The following is a 20,910-nucleotide window of genomic DNA, read 5'->3' on the forward strand; positions in this document are numbered from 1 at the left end:
TTCTGTCGTCTTTTGTTGCTTTCTTGTGACCGGTCAAAAGTGCACCATGACTTTACGGGCACACTGTAGGAAGGTACATTGTTATTAACTTAATTAGGGTACTCCCAAGCTTGCCTTTGTTAAACACTCTAGGGGCCAAAGAGCCACATGTGGCTCGGGAGCCGTGGTTTGCTGACCAAGACCTTAAATGGATAATGATTAGGACAAACTGTTACCTCCCTTTAATTCCCCCACTTAAGTTAAATGGCCAACGAAAACAAGTGATATAATCTATCTGTGCTTGAAAGATAGATCAATCAGGAAATCCAAAATACAGCCAACAAAAATGTTATGTTTACTAGCTGACAAAACATATTTATAAAGTAAAATGGAAAGAACACAGATATGAGTGAACAATTTTTATTGAAACCCTCGAAGATTAAAGAGGACCAAATGGTGAGTTTGGGTACCATAACAGAAAATCTCACCTATCTGTACCATCATTCACAGGAATGAACAAACCCAAACACGACAAAATTCAAATTCTCATGTAATTACTACAAGTGAACGGAAATGAACTAAATCATTTTATCATAACCTTTCTGTAATCAAAAAAGGGAATTTACATGGCATAACAAAAGATATGCAAAACTTAATGAAACCACAATTCTCTTAAATTTTTCAAACTTATTTTTATAGGATGCAGAATGCACTTGAAATGATTAAATGACTTAAGCTGATTCTTTTTTATTGCAAAGTTTTTATATCAGCTTAAACTCCATGCATGGTATTCAAAAAGAACACAGCTTTTGAATTAGAAAGATCACTTGAGTTAAAATAAGAAATTAAGTATTGAAATTAAGAAAAGGCTGGGGTTTCTTTTGAAAGGAATCTTCAAGTACCAATAAGCATAAAGAACGAATACTAATTTTGGTTACATTTTCCCCCTTACAATTAAATACACAAACTATTATACCTTTCAAAATAAAATACCCACATAAGATAACTTTAATAATAAGAAACATTCAAACCAGATCCTGGAAAAAAACATTAAGCAAGAAAATTTACTGGGCCAATCATGTCTTAGTTTGTGATTATTCAAACATTTGATCACGTGTTTCCTGCTGTAGAGCCCAGGTTCTCTCCCTTTTGGTCCCTACAGTTAAGAAACATCCAGTTAGTTGTGCTATTGAGACAACCAGTGATAATTTCACTTATAGGAAAAACATTCTGCAATTTATTGACAGACCAAGGAGGAAGAAAAAGTAGGTGCTCTGAAGTATTGTAAATGATAAAAAAAATTAACCAATTGAAAAGATAGTTTTTATTTCCAAAGGAACGATGCACCCATTTCACTTAATATTAGAAATCCAGGTGAAAGGCACTGGGATGTACTCCTCATGATGAACAGACTTCTCCAGTACATTTGCCATTTCTAAGTCTGCTGCTGCAATCAGCCTGCTTGCTAAGTGTTTCTGTGACACTTCTTACATAGAAACCAAATGTAAATCAAACAAGTTTCAATCCATTTATAATGCAACTAGTTTTATAAAAATATTCAGAGTTGCTAATAAAGCACCAAGAAAAAGAGAACCTCGGAGCTGGAACTCAGGTCCTTTCTATGAGGTCACCCCTTTACAGTTTTCTCTATAGGACTTCCAGAGTGACAACAGTCATCTTTGACATGTCCTACCTATATAATCTCAGGGATGTATTATTACATTGCTGTGGTTACTATACCCAAATGCCAATTTTCATTATAAACAGTTAAGAGACATGTTACAAGATAAGATTTCATGGCTTACTCTTAAAAAAGTAAAATAGGTGCAACTTTCCTTTCAGAAAGTTTTTATTTGTAATATATCATTAATATTTTAATGTTCCCTTCAGTAAACACTGATAAAATTACAATGGGACTACCAAAAACCTGTGAAATAGCTACGATTATCTACAAATACTGTATTTTATTTCACTTAAATACAGTATTTGTACATTTTAAGAAAACATTGTACAAAAAATTATATAAATGAAAGTCTCAAAGAAACATGTCACTAAATTTTGAGTTGATCAAAGACATAAATGTAAATGAAAAGGTTTCTAAACATGATGTAAACGTAAATGGAGTAATGCAAAACACCAAGGTATTCAAATCTGTATTGCTATTTTCACCCTTCTCATACCTTTCTACATAGCTTTCTCCTTTTGGAATAGTAAAAGGGGCAGTACATTATCTTCATAACCGTATGCCATCAAATCAGTTAATACAGATGCTTGACACAATTATACAAAATCAATTTGCTTCAAGATACAAAATTAATGTTGATATGCAATTAATGAAAATAAGATGTTAAAAAGAAAACGGTAAGAATACCCACATATATGCTGTATTCCCATTTATATAGATCTGATCAATTAAACAGCAACACATTCCCTTAGATACTGATTTAATCCATGAATCAAGGCCATATTTTCAAAGTATTTTAAGGATGCCAGGACACTGCAAAAGCTGGAGGAAAGAGTTGAGGAACAGTATATGCTTGCTAAACAAGAACTATGTTTATTTAGCTAGTGAATACCTAGAGTAATAAATGTTTACTTCATGATAGCAATCAGGCTCGCAAACACCCAGAAATAGGAATTAAGGATTTTAAATGTAGTTATAAAGGTCATAAAAAGTCTGATTAGACTGAGGTACATATACTCAAAATTTTGAGATTCATTAAGTGGTAGCAAACAAAATAATTCCTCAGACAAATGCACATTTTTCAGTATACATATTATTGGGGGAAGGAGGGGAGAAGAATGTGCATTAACTGGTGAAATCCACCAAGCTGCATATCAATATTCTGTTACACCAAACAGTTTAAAGACAAGGGAAATGTTCTAATATAATCTCATATTATGTTTCATTTGGCTAAAATAGAGCTTAAGGTTGTTTTGCCATAATAAAAGTTTACTACAATAATTCTTCACATAAACATTTAGACTTGAACTCCAGGACTAAATATGGCATGATTATTTTGCTTTTAATCTGTCAAAGAGCTAAAAATCGACAATTTAAAAACTACAACAAAGAAAAATTGAAGCAGTGTGACTCTTACATCATTGAACCACTTCTAATGGTTAACTGTTAGTATTTAACAAATTCAAAGAGTTAATGAATCCTTGCATTCATTCAGTCTTCTGTGCCTTAGCTAGGTGCATAATTACAAAAGACAGCAGATACTGGTAAAAGCTTCAGGACAGAAAGTGCTTGACGAAGTTAAAGTTCTCAAGTGTGTTTGGTGAGAGTATAAGGACAGATGCGCTGATGAAAACCATTACAAGAGTCAATTCTGTGTTAAAGAGTTCAAAGATTTCACCTTAAGCAGAAAAAAAGCTTTAATGTCTTCTTTGACTTATTAGGCATTTCCAGAGTCTACATCATTAGTGTTGTAATTCTAACAGGACATCTTCATACGGTTATTGTTTGTTTCTATTTCTCTCCTGAAAGAAAAACACAAAACACTGAACAAATACCATCATTATATAAAGATTTAAATTATATGCACATATAATGTAACTAATTCAAGTAATTAGTTAAAACTAATTAACTACAGTATTACTTATACCCACATAGCAAGATGATTACCACAAAACAATTCAAACTAAAGAACTCCAAAAGCTTCGAGAGTTCAGGCCCTCTTCACAGCCTGTTTTCCCACAGCATTTTGGTTAGAGTGAGAATATTACAATAATGTCTTTCTAGCCTTTGCAAGGAATTTTTGATAGTGAGGTATCAGAGACTAAAAGGAGACAATTTTAAAACTACTGGTTCAGCTAGGATTAGAAAAAAATGTTCAGTGTTTGAAAAAAATGAATCATAAATTTCCTCCACATCATATTGTCACATTCAGCATAACTTTCCACATCAAGAAATGTTATTTATTGATAATTCCTTCTAAGAAAGCAGAAACCCCTTGAACAAAAGTTAAACAAAGTGATGTTTTCACGTTTATTAAACAAATATATTTACCTATAAAACTTCAATTGAATGCAGCACATAGCCTGAACCATCTTGTTTTAAATGTGTACCTCAGTGGTTCTCAAACTTCAGTAAGCACCAGAATCCCCTGGATGGCTCGCAGAAACACTACTGGGCCCCCAAAGTCTGAAGCTGAACCCTTTGAGCTTGCATTCCTAACAGGTGGTCCTCACACTGCTGGTCGAAGAACCACATTCTAAAAACCACTTGTTTAACATGTTATTAGACTCTGTTTCCACTATTCCCATTTTACTTTTTATGTTCCATAATAACAAAGAATATACTTTGCAAATGGTCAAATTAGTTTCCGGTCTTCTGCAACATCACCAGAAAATTAAAGACCTTGAAGTTGTTACTAAATTCCTTCCTTTTTACATTTTAATATAATCCTAGAACTTGAATAACAGTATTTAATACAGGAAGCTAATAAATGACCCACATAATAACTACAAATACAATTATTTCATAGATACATAGTATCAGTGACATATTCTGAAATTAATGAATAAAACAGGCCCTGGTCAGTCAGCCCAGTGGTAGAGCATCAGCCTGGCATGTGGATGTCCTGGTCCGATCCCCAGTCAGGGCACACAGGAGTAGCACCCATCTGCTTCTCCACCCCTCCTCCTCTTGCTTCTTTCTCTTTCTCCCCATCTCCTGCAGCCAAGGCTCAACTGGAGCCAGTTGGCCCCAGGCACTGAGGATGGCTCCATGGCTTCCACCTCAAATGCTAAGAAAAGCTCTGCTGGATCAATGAAGCAATGGCCCCTGATAGGCAAAGCATTGCTTCCTAGCAGGCTTGCAGGGTGGATCCCCGGTAGGGGTGCATGTAGGAGTTTGTTTCTGCCTCCCCTTTTCACACTAAATTAAAAAATAGTATCAAGGCCCTGGCTGGTTGGCTCAGCGGTAGAGCGTTGGCCCGGCATGCGGGGGACCCGGGTTCGATTCCTGACCAGGGCACATAGGAGAAGCGCCCATTTGCTTCTCCACCCCCACCCTTCCTCTCTGTCTCTCTCTTCCCCTCCCGCAGCCGAGGCTCCATTGGAGCAAAGATGGCCCGGGCGCTGGGGATGGCTCCTTGGCCTCTGCCCCAGGCACTAGAGTGGCTCTGGTCGCGCCAGAGCGACGCCCCGTGGTGGGCAGAGCATCGCCCCTGGTGGGCGTGCCGGGTGGATCCCGGTCGGGCGCATGCCGGAGTCTGTCTGACTGTCTCTCCCCGTTTCCAGCTTCAGAAAAATACAAAAAAAAAAAAATAGTATCAAAAAGAGAAAGAAAACAAAAACAAAAAAGACAATGAGCTAATTAATCATGTTTCAAAAGTATAAACAAAAACAAAACCCAAACAACATAAAGGAAAAGAAGGCATAATCCCAACCAAAACACCTTATCCACATTTGGAAATTCTAAAACACACTCCTAATAGCCTCCCCAAAAGCCATAGGAGAAATCTGAAACATTTTTACATCAGTACAATAAAAAATGCTTCATATAAGACCACCCTTAAAATACTTTAATATCTACATGTGCAGAATTTTTTTAAAAATTGAAAAGGAGCTCATCATCCAACACAATATGTTAGAAAATGTGTAACATTAAGCCCCCAAAAGTAGAAGGAATAAAATTAAGATTGAAACAGAAAACAAAAATAAAGGAGAGCCAAAGAACTAAAATTTAAAGCTGGCATGGGGGAAGAAACCCAACAATAGAAATAAATCTCTGAAAAAAATGAGTTAAAGAAAATTAGCATAAATAATACAATGAAGACAGATACAGTTAAAAAATCAAAATATTATTACTGACAATATGCAAAAAAGCTTAATACAAAATTGACAACTTCCTAAAAATACAATTTACCAAAACAAACTCCAGAATAGAAAAAGTGGCTCATATGGTTTTACAGGTACATTTGATTAATTCTAAACTTATGCCTGCTGTTCCGAAAATTAGAAAAAGTGGGACTATTCCCTGATGTATTCTGAGGTTAGCAATACTTTGACACTAACATCGTCAATAAGAACATGAGAAAACAGTCCAGTCTCACTTGTCACCAGGATCGTTAGTGTTCTGCTGACACCAAAGTGTAGAAAAGCAAACGTGAGAGCAGGAAGCCCAGAAGAGAGCTAGCACAATAATAGCTCCTAGACCCGGGTAGAAGAAGCAGGATTTCTAATAAGTACTTGGATTCGAGATTCATGTTGAAAGCAACAAAATGTACTGATAGACTGATCAGATATAGGATGAGAAAGAGAAGTACCTTAGTCCAGCAGTCTTGGCCTAAACAAGTGGAAGAACAGTGGTGCTCTCACATGATGGAGAGGGTTTGGAGCAAGCCAAGAAATGAGTTCTGCTAAACGTGAAGTGCTTACCATACAACTAAGTCAAGATATCACGTAGGCAATTGGATACACAAGTCTGAAGGTAAAAGGAAAGGTCCACGATAAGTACCTAATTTGATAGTCCTCAGTATGGTACATGTCCATCAAAAAAACTCAAGTCCTCTGAAGTCTATGGTTGATACCATTGCTTTTTAAGACAGGTACATATTACACAGACAATTTCATAACTACACCTACAGGTGTGTTGTTGGAAGGTAGCACAGGGAGAGAGAGAACCTGAATTACACGAAAGGAGCCATGGTCCAGCACACCTGGAGAAGGACTAACCCTCTAGTGCAGTGGTTTTTGACTGCCAGTCTGCAAAAGCTAACCACCCTCATGTTGTATAAAGAGTAGAGTCTATAATCATTGGGTCTATAAACTTCATACAATGTCAGGGTAGTTAACTTTCGCAGACAAGAAAGAAATTTCTGGCGGAACAGTGGTTGAAAACACTGCTCTAGTAAATACAAACTCTCCAAATTAATGCACAGAATTCAATTTTTACTTTTAATAATGATTGACACTTCAAAAAACAATTTATAGAGGATTCATTTTCTAACAGCCAGGCCTCAACCAGGCAAATCGAGATTTGAGTGCTTCTGAGTTTCTGAAATAGGGCCTCTCCCCCACCCTGAGCTGAGCAAAGATACTGGCTAACACCCAGAAACTGGCCTGTGGAGGTGAACTCCAGAAGGAAGTTTACTTGCCAAGCTGTGTTTTTGTTTTTTTAATAGAGCTTACTTATAGATGGGCAAACAAGGAAAGAGCCAGAAAATAAAACTGTCTTCAGTGCCCTTAGAGGGGCCAATAGCTTGCCCTTAACATTACAGATAAGTAATTTATTCCCTTCAATCAGCAGCAGGTTTATCAACATTAGCAATATTTCAGTTTTCATTAGCTAGGTCTAAGCACAGATGCCAAACCAACCAAACAGAAAATGACAATAAGCACACAATGAACACTCAGCAAGAGAGAAAAAAAGAAAAAAGATAGCAAGCAGACACTTGAGATCCAACTGTCACTAAAACAAAGACTCCAGAGCTTAGAAATCTGACTTCCAAATAAAAAATGTCAGTAGATGAATTAAAGGGGGAGCCTGACTAGGCAGTGGGACAGTGGATAGAGCGTTGAACTGAGATGCAGAGGACCCAGCTTTGAAACCCTGAGGTCTTCGGCTTGAGTGCGGGTTTATCCAGTTTAAGCGAGGTGTCACTGGCTTGAAGCCCAAGGTCTCTGGCTTGAGCCCAAGGTCGCTGGCTTGAGCAAGGGGTCACTTGCTCTGCTGTAGCCCCCGGTCAAGGCACATATGAGAAAGCAACCAATGAACAACGAAGGAACCGCAACAAAGAATTGATGCTTCTCATCTCTCCTCTCCCTTCCTGTCTGTCCCCATCTGTAACTCTCTGTCAATCAATCAATCAATCAATCAATCAATCAAGGAGGAAATGGTCACTGCCTCATTTGGGAAGTCAAGTCCAAAAGCTATCAAAACTTACAGAACAGGCCCTGGCCGGTTGGCTCAGCGGTAGAGCGTCAGCCTGGCGTGCGGGGGACCCGGGTTCGATTCCCGGCCAGGGCACATAGGAGAAGCGCCCATTTGCTTCTCCACCCCCACCCCCTCCTTCCTCTCTGTCTCTCTCTTCCCCCCCCACAGCCAAGGCTCCATTGGAGTAAGGATGGCCCGGGCGCTGGGGATGGCTCCTTGGCCTCTGCCCCAGGCGCTAGAGTGGCTCTGGTCGCGCCAGAGCGAAGCCCTGGAGGGGCAGAGCATCGCCCCTGGTGGGCAGAGAGTTGCCCCTGGTGGGCGTGCCGGGTGGATCCCCGTCGGGCGCATGCGGGAGTCTGTCTGACTGTCTCTCCCCGTTTCCAGCTTCAGAAAAGAAAGGAAAAAAAACAAAACTTACAGAACAGGAGAAAAAGGTGGAAATCACAAAGAAAAAACGAGAAGTGGAGAAGAGATCCAAGCAAAATGATATTCTAGAAGTACAGGGTGAGAGGAATGGAAGAGCTAAAAAAAAAATATCACAAATTGATATTCCTCCCTACATGAGGTATGCCTTCATTTTACTCCTGTGGGCTGGACATACTGACTGGCTTCAAAGTATAAAGTACGCAAAGGAGATAAAAAGACATTTACTTTGGACAATCCTAGCAGACACAACCTGAACCAAGTAATCAAAGTTAGTATCACCAGCAGTTCTATAGGATCAGATGAGAAGGACACATCACTTACGTGGTAGTCTTCCCCAAATCGCACAACTTCAGTGTAATCAAGACAGAGAAACTGGCCTGGACCAGGCGGTGACGCAGTGGAGAGAGCGTCAAACTGGGATGCGGAAGACCCAGGTTCAGACCTCGAGGTCGCCAGCTTGAGCGCGGGCTCATCTGGCTTGAGCAAAAAAAAAAAGCTCACCAGCTTGGACCCAAGGTCACTGGCTCGAGCAAGGGGTTCCTCGGTCTGCTGAAGGCCCGCAGTCAAGGCACATACGAGAAAGCAATCAATGAACAGCTACGGTGTCGCAACGAAAAACTGACGACTGATACTTCACATCTCTTTCCGTTCCTGTCTGTCTGTCCCTATCTATCCCTCTCTCTGTCCTTGTAAAAAAACAAAACAGAGAAACTGTCAAAGCACAAAGGAGACTAAGAAGACTTGAAGACTAAATGCAAAGCTGCTGTTCCAAATCTTGAAAATTTATATACTTAAGTTATATAAATGTCTAACCACTGTCATACACCTGAAACTATTGTAATATAATATTGCATGTCAACTCTCATTTTTTAAAGTTAAGTCTGTAGTTCAACATTATTGTACCAATCTTAATTTCTTAGTTTGCATAAATGTACGATTGCATAACATTAATACTAGAGGAAACTAAACAAAGGACATACAGAAACTCACTATATTATCTTCGCAACAATTTACTTAATAGTTTTTAAAAATTATAATAAAAATTAGAAAATCACTCCAATACCATTTTGCTGCAGAAATATGAAATACGTATGTTCTACAGGGTACTGTTATTTTAATGGCTGACCGGCTTTTTATTGTTCATAATAATATTAAATTCTGCCCAAGTGAAAACCAGTAAAGTATCAGATTATATTTTTAAAGTTTAGAAGAAAAAGTTGTGCATGTTTCAAGAAAAGACAAAGTTCACTGAAGAACAAATGATTGAAATTAAAATATATAATAGATACAATTCTTCAGGAAAATTAATGACTTACCAGAAATGAAATCTACATAGGTTGGCTGTCAGGACTGGAAAAATTCATGCTACAGAGCAGAACAAGGGCAGTTAACAGATGGAAAAAGCCCCTAGCTGTTCAAAAGCCTGTACATTTGTCCAGAGTCATTGAAGTGCTATAATACTGAAATAAGCTTGATATGCACTGTCCCAATAACATGATGGATCCTTTTGCAATAAGAGAGCTAGAGGAAAAAAAATGTAAAAACAGACCCATTCTGCACTGTAAAATTCAAACCAAAAAATCACCAACAAGTATGGTTTGGAGGTTCTGTTTTTGGAAGTCAACTCTTCCAACTTGAAACTTATGCTTCCATTTCATCAAAACTGCACACCATAATAAAAAACAGCTTAAAAGATTCTAGTGCTCAAGTAAGTATTTTAAAAATAAAAGTAGTATTTTTAAGTTTGAGAAAATAGATGCAATTTAATAATATATAGTATCAGCCATAGATCAAATAACCTCAAAGTGTACTACAAAATGGGAGAACTGGAAAAAAGTTAAAATGGTGTAAAAAAATTAGCACCTGCTAGTTTAACTGGTCCAAATGAGAGTAAGAATATAGTTCAATAACTTAAGACTAATTCATGTTTTGTGATTTTGTTTCCACAAAATGGTATCACTCAACATACTGTATTATCTTTTTTATGTATAGTCTACTTTTGGTTTTAGTTTCACTTAATTTCATGTTTAAGTAATAGTATATGAAAAATGAAACTGCAAGAAAAAGCACAGATCAAAAAGAAAGAAAACAGTTTCTATTTGCAGACAACATAATTGTTAGGTAGATAACGCTAAGGAGGGTCTATTAAGACTACTAGAACTAGTAAGTGAATTTAGTCAAGTCGCAAGACATTTCTATAAACCAACTGGGAAGTAACACTGAAAATGCGATTACAGTTACACTAAAAATATAAAATACTTAGCAATAAAAATTCTGCATGAGACATGCTGGCCCTCAACACTGAAAACTACAAAATGAAATGTTTGTCTAGACTGAGTTTTTTGTTTTGTTTTGTTTGTTTTTTTTTTAACACAGTTTTTATTTATTTATTTATTTATTTATTTATTTTAAAGAGGAGAGGGAGAGACAGAGAGAGGAGAGACAGAGAGAGAGAAGGGGGGGAGGAGCTGGAAGCATCAACTCCCATATGTGCCTTGACCAGGCAAGCCCAGGGTTTCGAACCAGCGACCTCAGCATTTCCAGGCCGATGCTTTATCCACTGAGCCACCACAGGTCAGACTTTGTTTTTTTAATGGGGGAGCACGAGTTATTTATTTTTAGTGGCTAACTGGTAACCTTCAATATTTGCCCACTGAATAAAATAATGATACTCAATTTAAAAAACATTTATATATATATAAATGATCTAAACATATGGCAATATAGGTTGACCAGATGTATGCTAGAATTCTTAGGGAAAAAAAAAACAAAACTGATTTGGGACCTAGTAACAGAGATGCTTAGAGCAAAGCAAAGGAATCCATAAGCAATTCTATTTTAAAAGTCAGATTTTGGGCTCTTTACGATAAAATAAAAACGATAAATGGATACATTCCACACTTTCTTTCAAAAGTGAAACTGTCCACTAGTAGCTTTCTATATACCAGTTCTTTTATTATATCTGATAATCTTTTTCCATTCTCTTATTTCAAATGCTAAAGAGCATTATCAATATTGTCAAATGTGTAAGAACAAGTTAAAACACTTTTCAAATTTTCTGCCGAGACAATAAAACCAGTTTCACTCAAAAATTAGGTATAATATATATTCACGCATTAATGACAAGGATATATTTTGAGAAGTATGTCTTTTGGCAATTTTGTCATTGTGAGAACATCACAAGTGCATTTTATACAAACCTAGATGATACAGCCTACTCCTAGGCCCCTGGCTCGCAAACTGCGGCTCACGAGCCACATGCGGCTCTTTGGCCCCTTGAGTGTGGCTCTTCCACAAAATAGCACATGTGGGTGCTACCTCAATAAGGAATGTACCTACCTATATAGTTTAAGTTTAAAAAAATTGGCTCTGAAAAGAAATATCAATCGTAGTACTGTTGATATTTGGCTCTGTTGACTAATGAGTTTGCCAACCACTGTCTAGGCTACAAACTTGTAGGGGTATTTTACTGTACTGAATACTGCAAGCAATTATTATACAATAGAATATTTGTATATCTAAACATACCTAACAGAAAAGGTATAGTATAAAATATAAAAGATTAAAAAATGGCACACCTATCTAAGGCAATTATATATTGAGCTTGCAGGACTGGAACATGCTCTGAGTGAGTGAGTGAGCGAGCGAGCGAGCAGGAAATAATGTGAAGGTCTAGTACAGGGGTCCCCAAACTGCGCCCCCCTGAGGCCATATATCCGGCCCCCTCTGCACTTCCAGAAGGGGCATCTCTTTCATTGGTGGTCAATGAGAGGAGCACATTGACCATCTCATTAGCCAAAACCAGGCCCACAGTTCCCATTGAAATACTGGTCAGTTTGTTGATTTAAATTTACTTGTTCTTTATTTTAAATATTGTATTTGTTCCTGTTTTGTTTTTTTTACTTTAAAATAAGATATGTGCAGTGTGCATAGGGATTTGTTCAGTTTATTTTATAGTCCGGCCCTCCAACAGTCTGAGGGACAGTGAACTGGCCCCCTGTGTAAAAAGTTTGGGGACCCCTGGTCTAGTACATTACTGTACACTACCGTAGACACTATAAATGCTGTCTGTCTCACAAGACCTCTCCCAGCTTCCTCCAGACAAGGTCAGAAATAAGACACTGAAGCTGTCAGTGCTACTCTCCAAGCAGCAATATGAATTGGACTAACTGGCAATACAAGAAATCAGCTAAGGCATACTATACATCACCATAACAGTGACCATCAGGATGGAGTGAAAGGTGATCAGAGGATCAGGAGGAATAAGAAATCAAGATGTAGAGATAAAGGAACACAGGATTGCCATGGCAAATGTGGTTTTGGCTACTGCATGTGGGAGCAGTGGTCAGATTAAGGAACTTGGTGGTATTCAAAAGAAAAAAAAGAGAAGGGGTCTAACATGGAGAGGGTGTTGAACTGAGAACTCAATATTCTGACTTTGGAAATTTGTTTTTGGTTCCATTGACCCTTTCTGGCACAAAGGGGTTTCTCTACAATTAAACTGATGGAAAAGACAAAATTCATCTATGCTTGTCATCATTCCAACCTGAAAATAATTCCAAAGTACAGGGACAGGCCGGCTCCACTCTACCTACAGGAAATTCAGCTCCATCATAATCTTACAATGCCACTGAAACGTAGTTATACAGCACATGATTGTAGTAAATTTATAAATTAAGAATTGCATACCAAACTTCTAAAGTAAACTATTAATGGGAAAGGTGACTGTATGTTCCTGAACTAATCTTGCACTTGCTTCTTTAGAAAAATAAATAAAAGAACTGAAACACCATTCCCTTTAATAATGATCTTCATATCATAATAGGTATGAAAAAAGTATCTCCCAAACATATATAATTAACCCAATAAACTATTGGTAGTGTATTTACTTAAAAACTCTTAAAATTCTCCATCAGCATTGGAACACATAATCCAGACACCATAACTCTCCTATGGGGCAACAAAATTAATGAGAAAAAGATAAAAACAAATCAATATTATAAAGTTAACTCAAGCACTTCCTTTCCCACATTTGGCTTATCAAAAATATTTACCAAGTTCAAAGTAGAGTATTTCTGCAATAAAAACTGAATTACCTTTATCTGAAATATCCTCAGTTTTATTAAAGAATTACTTAAATATGTAATATAAAAGTTCATGATGCCAAGCGTGACACATCCTGAGCCAAAAACTATTTTCCAAAGAAACATTCTTCACCTTTTACAGTAAAGATCAAAGGAAAACCAAAATTTTATATACTGAATTTGTTTCTATAAATCATAATCAATTCATTAATAGAGAACTACAACCATAAATTTACCAAAAGGCAATCAAATAGACTTCAATCCATTCAATTCTAAGAATTATAACTTGATTAACAGAAAAGCTCTACTAGATAAAAACAAAGTACAGACAGTTTTCAACTTACAATGGTTTGAATTAACAATTGTGCAAAAGAAATACACAATAAATTACACTAAATTATATTTATTATTGTAAAATAGGCTTTGCATTAGATGATTTTGCCAAACTGTTAACATTAAGTGCTCTGAGTACGTTTACGGTAGGCTGGACTAAGCTACGATGTTCAGTAGGTGAGATGTATTAAAGGTATTTGCAGTCTGACCAGTTGTGATGCAATGGATAAAGCATAGACCATAGACCTGGGATGCTTAAGGACCCAGGTTGGAAACACCAAGGTTATGGGCTTGAGCTTGGGATCATAAACACGATCCCATGGTCACTGACTTGAGCACAAAAGTTGCTGGCTTGAAGCCCGAGGTCGTTGGCTTGAATTGAACAAGGGGTCTCTGGCGGGCTGGAGCCCCACAGTCAAGTCATGTATAGAAAACCATCAATGAACAACGGAAGTGCCACAACTACAAATTGATGCTTCTCATCTCTCTTTCTCTCTCAAAAAAAAAAAAAAAAAAAAGCATTTGCTACTTATGGTATCTTCAATTTACAGTAGATTTACTGGGATGAAACCCTGTTGTAACTTGAGGAGCATCTACAGAGAATTGTCAAAAAAATGCTTATTGTTGTCACATGTTTAATTGTTGAAGTAATTTCTTAGATAGCAACATAAACTTCCTTTGAGGCAGACCTAATATCATCTCATTGCAGAATCAAAATTATTGCTGTGAAAAACATTCTATATCAGGTAATAAAATTTACTCTTTGGAAATATCCAACTAGATAAAATAGCATACCTGACCAAAATACAAGATACTAACACTATTTAATAAAGATTTTATTATACTTATGCCTTACTTGTTCCTGTGCAAGTTGCAGGGTTTCCTCTCTTTCTAAGGTAATAGGTAATAGGTAAATGCCATTATTTTGGGAGTTCATCCCGAAGTCATAAGCAAATAAAAACTCTATCCCTATCTGGTATTAAAAGAGCTAAAAATCTCACCTCATATTTTTTTTTCCTGATTAATAAGAATTCATGAGAAACAATATAGTAGGACCTAAATGACTAATACACAGTACAACAAAAGTCAAATTTCAATAAAAGGTTCATTAGTCAAAAGTAGACTCTAAAGCCATGTAGATTACTTGAATTTAGACTGGACACATACACCCAGGACATTATCAGTTCTTTGTTTTTCCTTCTTTAATTTTCTAATTAAACCAGCTTTATCATTAGAAGCAATACAAACAAGTTTAAAAAAAATAAAGGTCTCCCCTCCCCACAGAATCCTCTAGCCCTTTCTATTTTAAGTTCTGATAGGTTGCCATTTTTAATATACTAATACATAAATTTCTCAATTTAACAACTCAGACACTATCAATTCCCACTGTATTAGTAATTTATCATAATTGAATGTTATATTCTTCTCTCTCTCTCTACATTAGAATCCACAATATTTTTAGTTCTAATGACTGTCCTATGACTTTAAATTATATGCGTAAGGCACAAATGCTTGATATATCATCTCTATAAAAAATTATCTGTTATCTTCTGAAAGATGAGAAAGTTAGTGCATTAATTTACCTTTCCTTCCTACTCCGTCTCTAAAACTTTGTCCAACTATGATTGAATCTTTTATATACTACTGTCCATTTCTACAAATGGAAAAACTAACAGGCAGCCTATGTAACCTGAATCGATCAAGTACAGTCATCCCTCGCCATGCCATGGTTCACTTTTTGCTGTCTCACTGTATCGCAGATTTTTAAATTGTAAATATCTAATTTTCTATCATGAATTTTTTGCTATATTGCGGGATTCTGCGGTATATAGGTATTTCTATATATTTATTGTTTTAATTATTTTTGTGGTTAAAAATAAGCATTTTCTCACCTAAAAAATTGAAAACAAAAAATATTAAACATATTACAAAAGCCCTGGCCGATTGGCTCAGCAATAGAGCATTGGTCCAGCGTGTGGAAGTCCTGGGTTCAATTCTCGGCCAAGGCACAAAGGAGAAACGCCCATCTGCTTCTCCACCCTTCCCCCTCTCCTTTCTATCTCTCTCTTCCCCTTCTGCAACCAAAGCTTCATTGGAGCAAAGTTGGCCCGGATGCTGAGGATGGCTCCACGGCCTCCGCCTCAGGCACTAGAACGGCTCCAGTTGAATAGTAGCAACAGCCAAAGCGGCAGAGCATCGATTGGGCACATACGGGAGTCTGCCTGCCTGCCTGCCTCCCCCACCCCTTCTCACTTCGGAAAAACACCAAAAAACCCCCCAAAACCATATTAAAAGAACACTAAATCGAAATAAAGCCTTAAAGTATATGTAAATAATAAAATAAATATAAGGTCACTACTTTGCGGATTTTCACCTATCACAGGGGGTTCTGGAACCTAACCCCGCGATAGACTAGGGACCACTTGTACATAGTTCTTAAATAAAGTACACTAATCAAACCAAAACAGAAAAATTCTGACACTCAAACTTTCAAAAACAAAAGCTTTTCAAAGCATTTACTCATTTAACAAATGTTTATTACCTACTATGTGCCAAGTATTAGGTGCTAGGACTTCAGCAGAGAACAAAGCAAGCTCTGCTCTCATACAGCTAGCTTATGATCCAATGAAAACAAAGATTAGCTAGAAACATTTTCTTTTTTTGGCTTCGTTCACAGTTCCAAGATCAGTGGTTCCCAAGTGAAGGTTCATTTCATTTGTCATGCTTCGAAGACCCTAGTGCCATTTAACAAAAAGAGCAATGCGATGCTTCTAGTCCTGCTACAAACTACATACAGTGAAGACCAATCTGATACAAAATGCATAGAGTCGCTTGTGAGAGAAATTTGTTCTAGTATAACCAGTTACCAGGCCTTATTATCTCTTCTTGAATTTCTTTTTCACTCAGCTGAAATATACAGCTCTTCAAGTAACTTTCTCATGAAGGGAACTAGCTAAGCTCTTTTACACCTAAATCCTTGTTCTGCACTCTCACCTGACAGAATTTGACACTCTTTAAAAACAATATACCCCATTGCCCTCCACTCCAAGATAGATTTTACATGTGAGTGTCCAGAGATACAGATGAGCATTCCCATGATAGTCTGATTCTTTCCATGTAGGTAATTTGTCTTTAGCTTGAAAAGCTTTTAAAATATCTATCCTGTCTTTTTCTTTCCTTTTAAATTTTAAATAATTGTGTTGGTCACTCAGTGAGCCCATCCTGAAAACACAGATCTTTTGAGTATGGAAATTTTTCTTTAATCATTCTTCTCATTTATAGTGAACCCCTTCTTTCCACATCTTTCACACTTTATATTTATCATCCTTACTGCTCTATCTTATTTGGAAATTTCTTTTATTCAAACTTCTAGATCAACTGAATCTAAAACATGAACATTTTATTAATCTGCCAGCTCACTGATTTTTTTTGAATCATATTTCCTGTTTTCAAGAACACTTTTTCTTTTTACATATAAACCCCCCCTAACAATAAATCAAATTGTTACATACTTTAAATTATCTTCTCCAATCAAATATTTCTTTTATTGGGTTTGTCTTTATTGTTGTTTCAACAAGCTAGGCATGTTCTTTTATCAAACACATCAAAATTAATGTGTTTGAATCTAAGAATGAAGAACTAACTATACAAACTACTGGTACAGATTTCTCCTACAGTTTTAAGTTTCACCAATACCAGTCACTCTAAAATAGAGACCCTGACTTTGTAAGCTTTATGTAACAAGACAGGATATAATTTGGTCAGCTCCTCCACACGGTGCTTTCCTAGCAAAAGCAAGGAAGCTGGGGAATTCCTACATTGCCAAAATAACCAGAAAAAAAAAGAGTCAATTAAAAAAACCCAGCAATGACAAAACAATTAGCTTTTTAAAGTCCTGGCCTATGTCCTGGCCATAAAGCTCGGATGGTTAGAGCATCGGGCTGAAGCGCACAGGTTGCTGGTTCAATCACGGGTCAGGGCACATACAAAAACAGATCGAGCCTGACCAGGCGGTGGCACAGTGGATAGAGCATCAGACTGGGATGCAGAGGACCCAGGTTTGAGACCCCGAGGTCGCCAGCTTGAGCGCGGGCTCATCTGGTTTGATCAAAAGCTCACCAGCTTGGACCCATAGTCACTGGCTCCAGCAAGGGGTTACTCGGTCTGCTGAAGGCCCATGGTCAAGGCACATATGAGAAAGCAATCAATGAACAACTAAGGTGTTGCAACGCGCAATGAAAAACTGATGATTGGTGCTTCTCATCTCTCTCCGTTCCTGTTTGTCTATCCCTCTCTGACTCACTCTCTGTGTCTGTAAAAACAAAAAACAAAAAACAAAAACAGATCGATGTTCCTTTCTTTCTCTCTACCTCTCTCTGAATCAATATAGCCCTGGCTGGTTAGCTCAGTAGTAAGTAGAGCATCAGGCCAGCATGTGGATGTACCAGGTTCGATACCTGTCCAGGGCACATAGGAGAAGCAACCACCTGCTTCTCCACCCTTTCCCTTCTCTCACTCTCTTCCCACTCCTTTTTTTTTGGGGGGAGGGGGTAAAGATCCATAATGAATGGAACTTACTCTCAAATTGTTTAAAAAAAAAAAAGAGAGGAATGTCAACTGGCGAACCTGGATAAAAGGTATAAGTACATACCATTCTCATTCTTCCAAATAAATTACAATTTATTTCCAAATAAAAAGATAATGAAAAAAGATATTCACTCATATTGCTGCACGTTGCCATAGTTCAATCATTCCACTACATTACTATAACACTAATGTGTTTTAGCCATTTTCCTGCTGATGGACATTTGGGTTGTTCCGTTTTTATTATCATCATCTATGTGCCTAAGAACATTCTTGTAATGTCTTCTGGGGTATGTGGGAAGTTTTTTTTAGGTATCTATCCTGAAGGAAAACTGCTGAATTATCAGGTATATGAAATGTTCAGCTTTATAAAAAAAATGCAAAACTGCTTCCCCACATGGTTTTATCTATTTGAGGTTTCCATCTGCAATTGTATAAGATATTGAATTGATTTATAATCTCCCAGTACTTGAGACTATCAAATTCCTTAATTTTGCCAAATAAAGGGATAGAAAACACTTTCTCATTCATTATAGTCTTGGCTTGTATTTTCTTAATTATTGTAAGACTGAATATTATTTTATATATTAGCCATTTTTGTTTCCTCTCATGATATGAATATTTGCCCACTTTTCTACTGGGTTATTTATCTTTTTTTTAAACTGACTCATAGGAGTTCTTTATTCTTTTTATTTTTTCTTTTATTTCTTTGTGACAGAGAGATAGGCAGGAAGGGAGAGAGATGAGAAGAATCAATTCTTTGTTTTGGCTCCTTCGTTGTTCAACAATTGTTCTCTCATATAAGCTCTGTCCAGGGGGCTCCAGTAGAGCAGGTGACCCCTTGCTCAAGCCAGTAACCTTAGATTCAAGCCAGCGACCTTTGGGCTCAAGTCAGCGACCCCACCGGCTCAAGCTGGTGAGCCCGTACTCAAGCAGATGAGCCTGCGCTCAAGCTGGTGACCTCAGGGCTTTGAACCTGGTCCTCTGCACCCCAGTGCAACGCTCTATCCACTGCACCAGGTTGGAATTCTTTATTCTTAATACTAATCTTTAATCAATTATATTCAAATTTCTCCCAGCTCCTAATATTTCTTTATACTCTCTCTAAAGCATCTTTTGATGAACAGATTTTAATATTGTCAAATTTTGTCTTTTCTAATTAGTGCTATTTTGTGTCTTGTTTAAAAAACCCTTCTTGACCCAAGTTCTGAAGGATATGTCCCTGAGAAAATGTAATCTTCACATATCAGAAGTTTGAGAGATTTGCCTGACCAGACAGTGGCACAGTGGATAGAATATTGGCCTGGGACACAGAAGACCCAGGCTCGAAACCCCAAGGTTGCCAGCTTGAGCACAGGCTCATCTGCTTGAGTACGGGCTCACCAGCTTGAGCTGGTGGGGTCGCTGACTTGAGCCCAAAGGTCGCTGGCTTGAATCTAAGGTTACTGGCTTAAGCAAGGGGTCACTGGCTCAAATGTGGGAATAGGCATGACCCCATGGTCGCAAGCTTGAGCAATGAATCACTGGCTCAGCTGGAGCCCCCTGGTCAAGGCACATATGAGAAAGCAATCAGTGAACAACTAAGGTGGTGCAATGAAGAATTGATGCTTCTCATCTCTCTCCCTTCCTGCCTGCCTGTCCTCCCCCGAAAAAAATATTTGGGGTATTTCAGCTAAATGCAAAACAAAGGAGGTGAAGTTAAGACAGAAGGCTACATAATGCCCTGCATCATCTTTTATTTAAAACTTTAAAAAGTATAGCAAGTAAAGAGAATCCTAGCAAAACACCACTAATTTGTTCTTTTGGACTGAGCCAAGGAGGACCTAGAATATACACCACACATCCTTCCTTCATCCCTAGGATGTAAGAGTATTTTGAAAGCTGTTCTGCTGGAAAGACAAAGTACAAGTATATCTAAAAGAAAATCTACAAATGAAAATCTACAGTCTGCCAGAACCTGAGTGAGGTAACAGCACCAGGAAGAAAACTGGGCAAGGACACATGATATCCCAAGTATTAAAAAGTAAATATGCAGGTAAACCCTTCCTGATGTGGTTGTTTCAAACTCAGGGGAAAGTCAAATTTCACCTTCTAGCTTATCCATTGTAGTGGCCCTTCTTATACTTTTACAGGGTAATGAATTGCTAAACTGGTAAAGCCAACTTATATCATGCCTCTCCCATCTCCACATTTGCAATGGGAAGAGAATATGCAGCTACAGCAAGCATTAAAGTGCAAAACAAACACCAAGACCAACAACCACAACAAAAAAACCCCATGATTTTTCAGGGCAAACACTTGACCTGTATGATCGGTCCACTTTTTTTTGTTAAATGACCGATAGAAAAGCCAAAATGAGTCAAAATACTTTTTTCACTAAAAAGGATAGCAACAAAAACATAATGAGTTCAAATAATGGCTGCCAGAGGTTAGACCTGTGGAAGAATGCAAATACAGTAGTAGTACAATATAGTTTTGGAGGGCTAATGGAACTAGTTGGTATCCCAATTGTGGTTACACAAATCTACAAATCTGTTAAAATTCACAGAACTGTACATGCCAAAAGTGAATTTTACTGTATGATTTAAAAAATTTTAAGAAGGATCGGTATATAAT

General features: G+C 37.5%; 1 protein-coding gene across 7 annotated transcripts in view; it reads right to left on the minus strand.

Moving 5' to 3' along the window:
- Nucleotides 1-383: 383 nt before the first annotated feature.
- YTHDF3 (YTH N6-methyladenosine RNA binding protein F3) overlaps nt 384-20,910 on the minus strand; it is a 42,897-nt gene continuing 22,370 nt past the window's right edge. For all 7 annotated transcript variants that reach the window (XM_066378977.1, XM_066378976.1, XM_066378975.1 and 4 more), the window contains one exon: nt 384-3,465. In XM_066378977.1, the coding sequence (XP_066235074.1) occupies nt 3,442-3,465 (24 nt within the window). In that variant the 3' untranslated portion in view covers nt 384-3,441. The remainder of the gene's footprint in view (nt 3,466-20,910) is intronic.

The sequence above is a fragment of the Saccopteryx leptura genome, chromosome 3 (genome assembly GCF_036850995.1).
Source record: "Saccopteryx leptura isolate mSacLep1 chromosome 3, mSacLep1_pri_phased_curated, whole genome shotgun sequence".
Classification (NCBI taxonomy): Eukaryota; Metazoa; Chordata; class Mammalia; order Chiroptera; family Emballonuridae; genus Saccopteryx; species Saccopteryx leptura.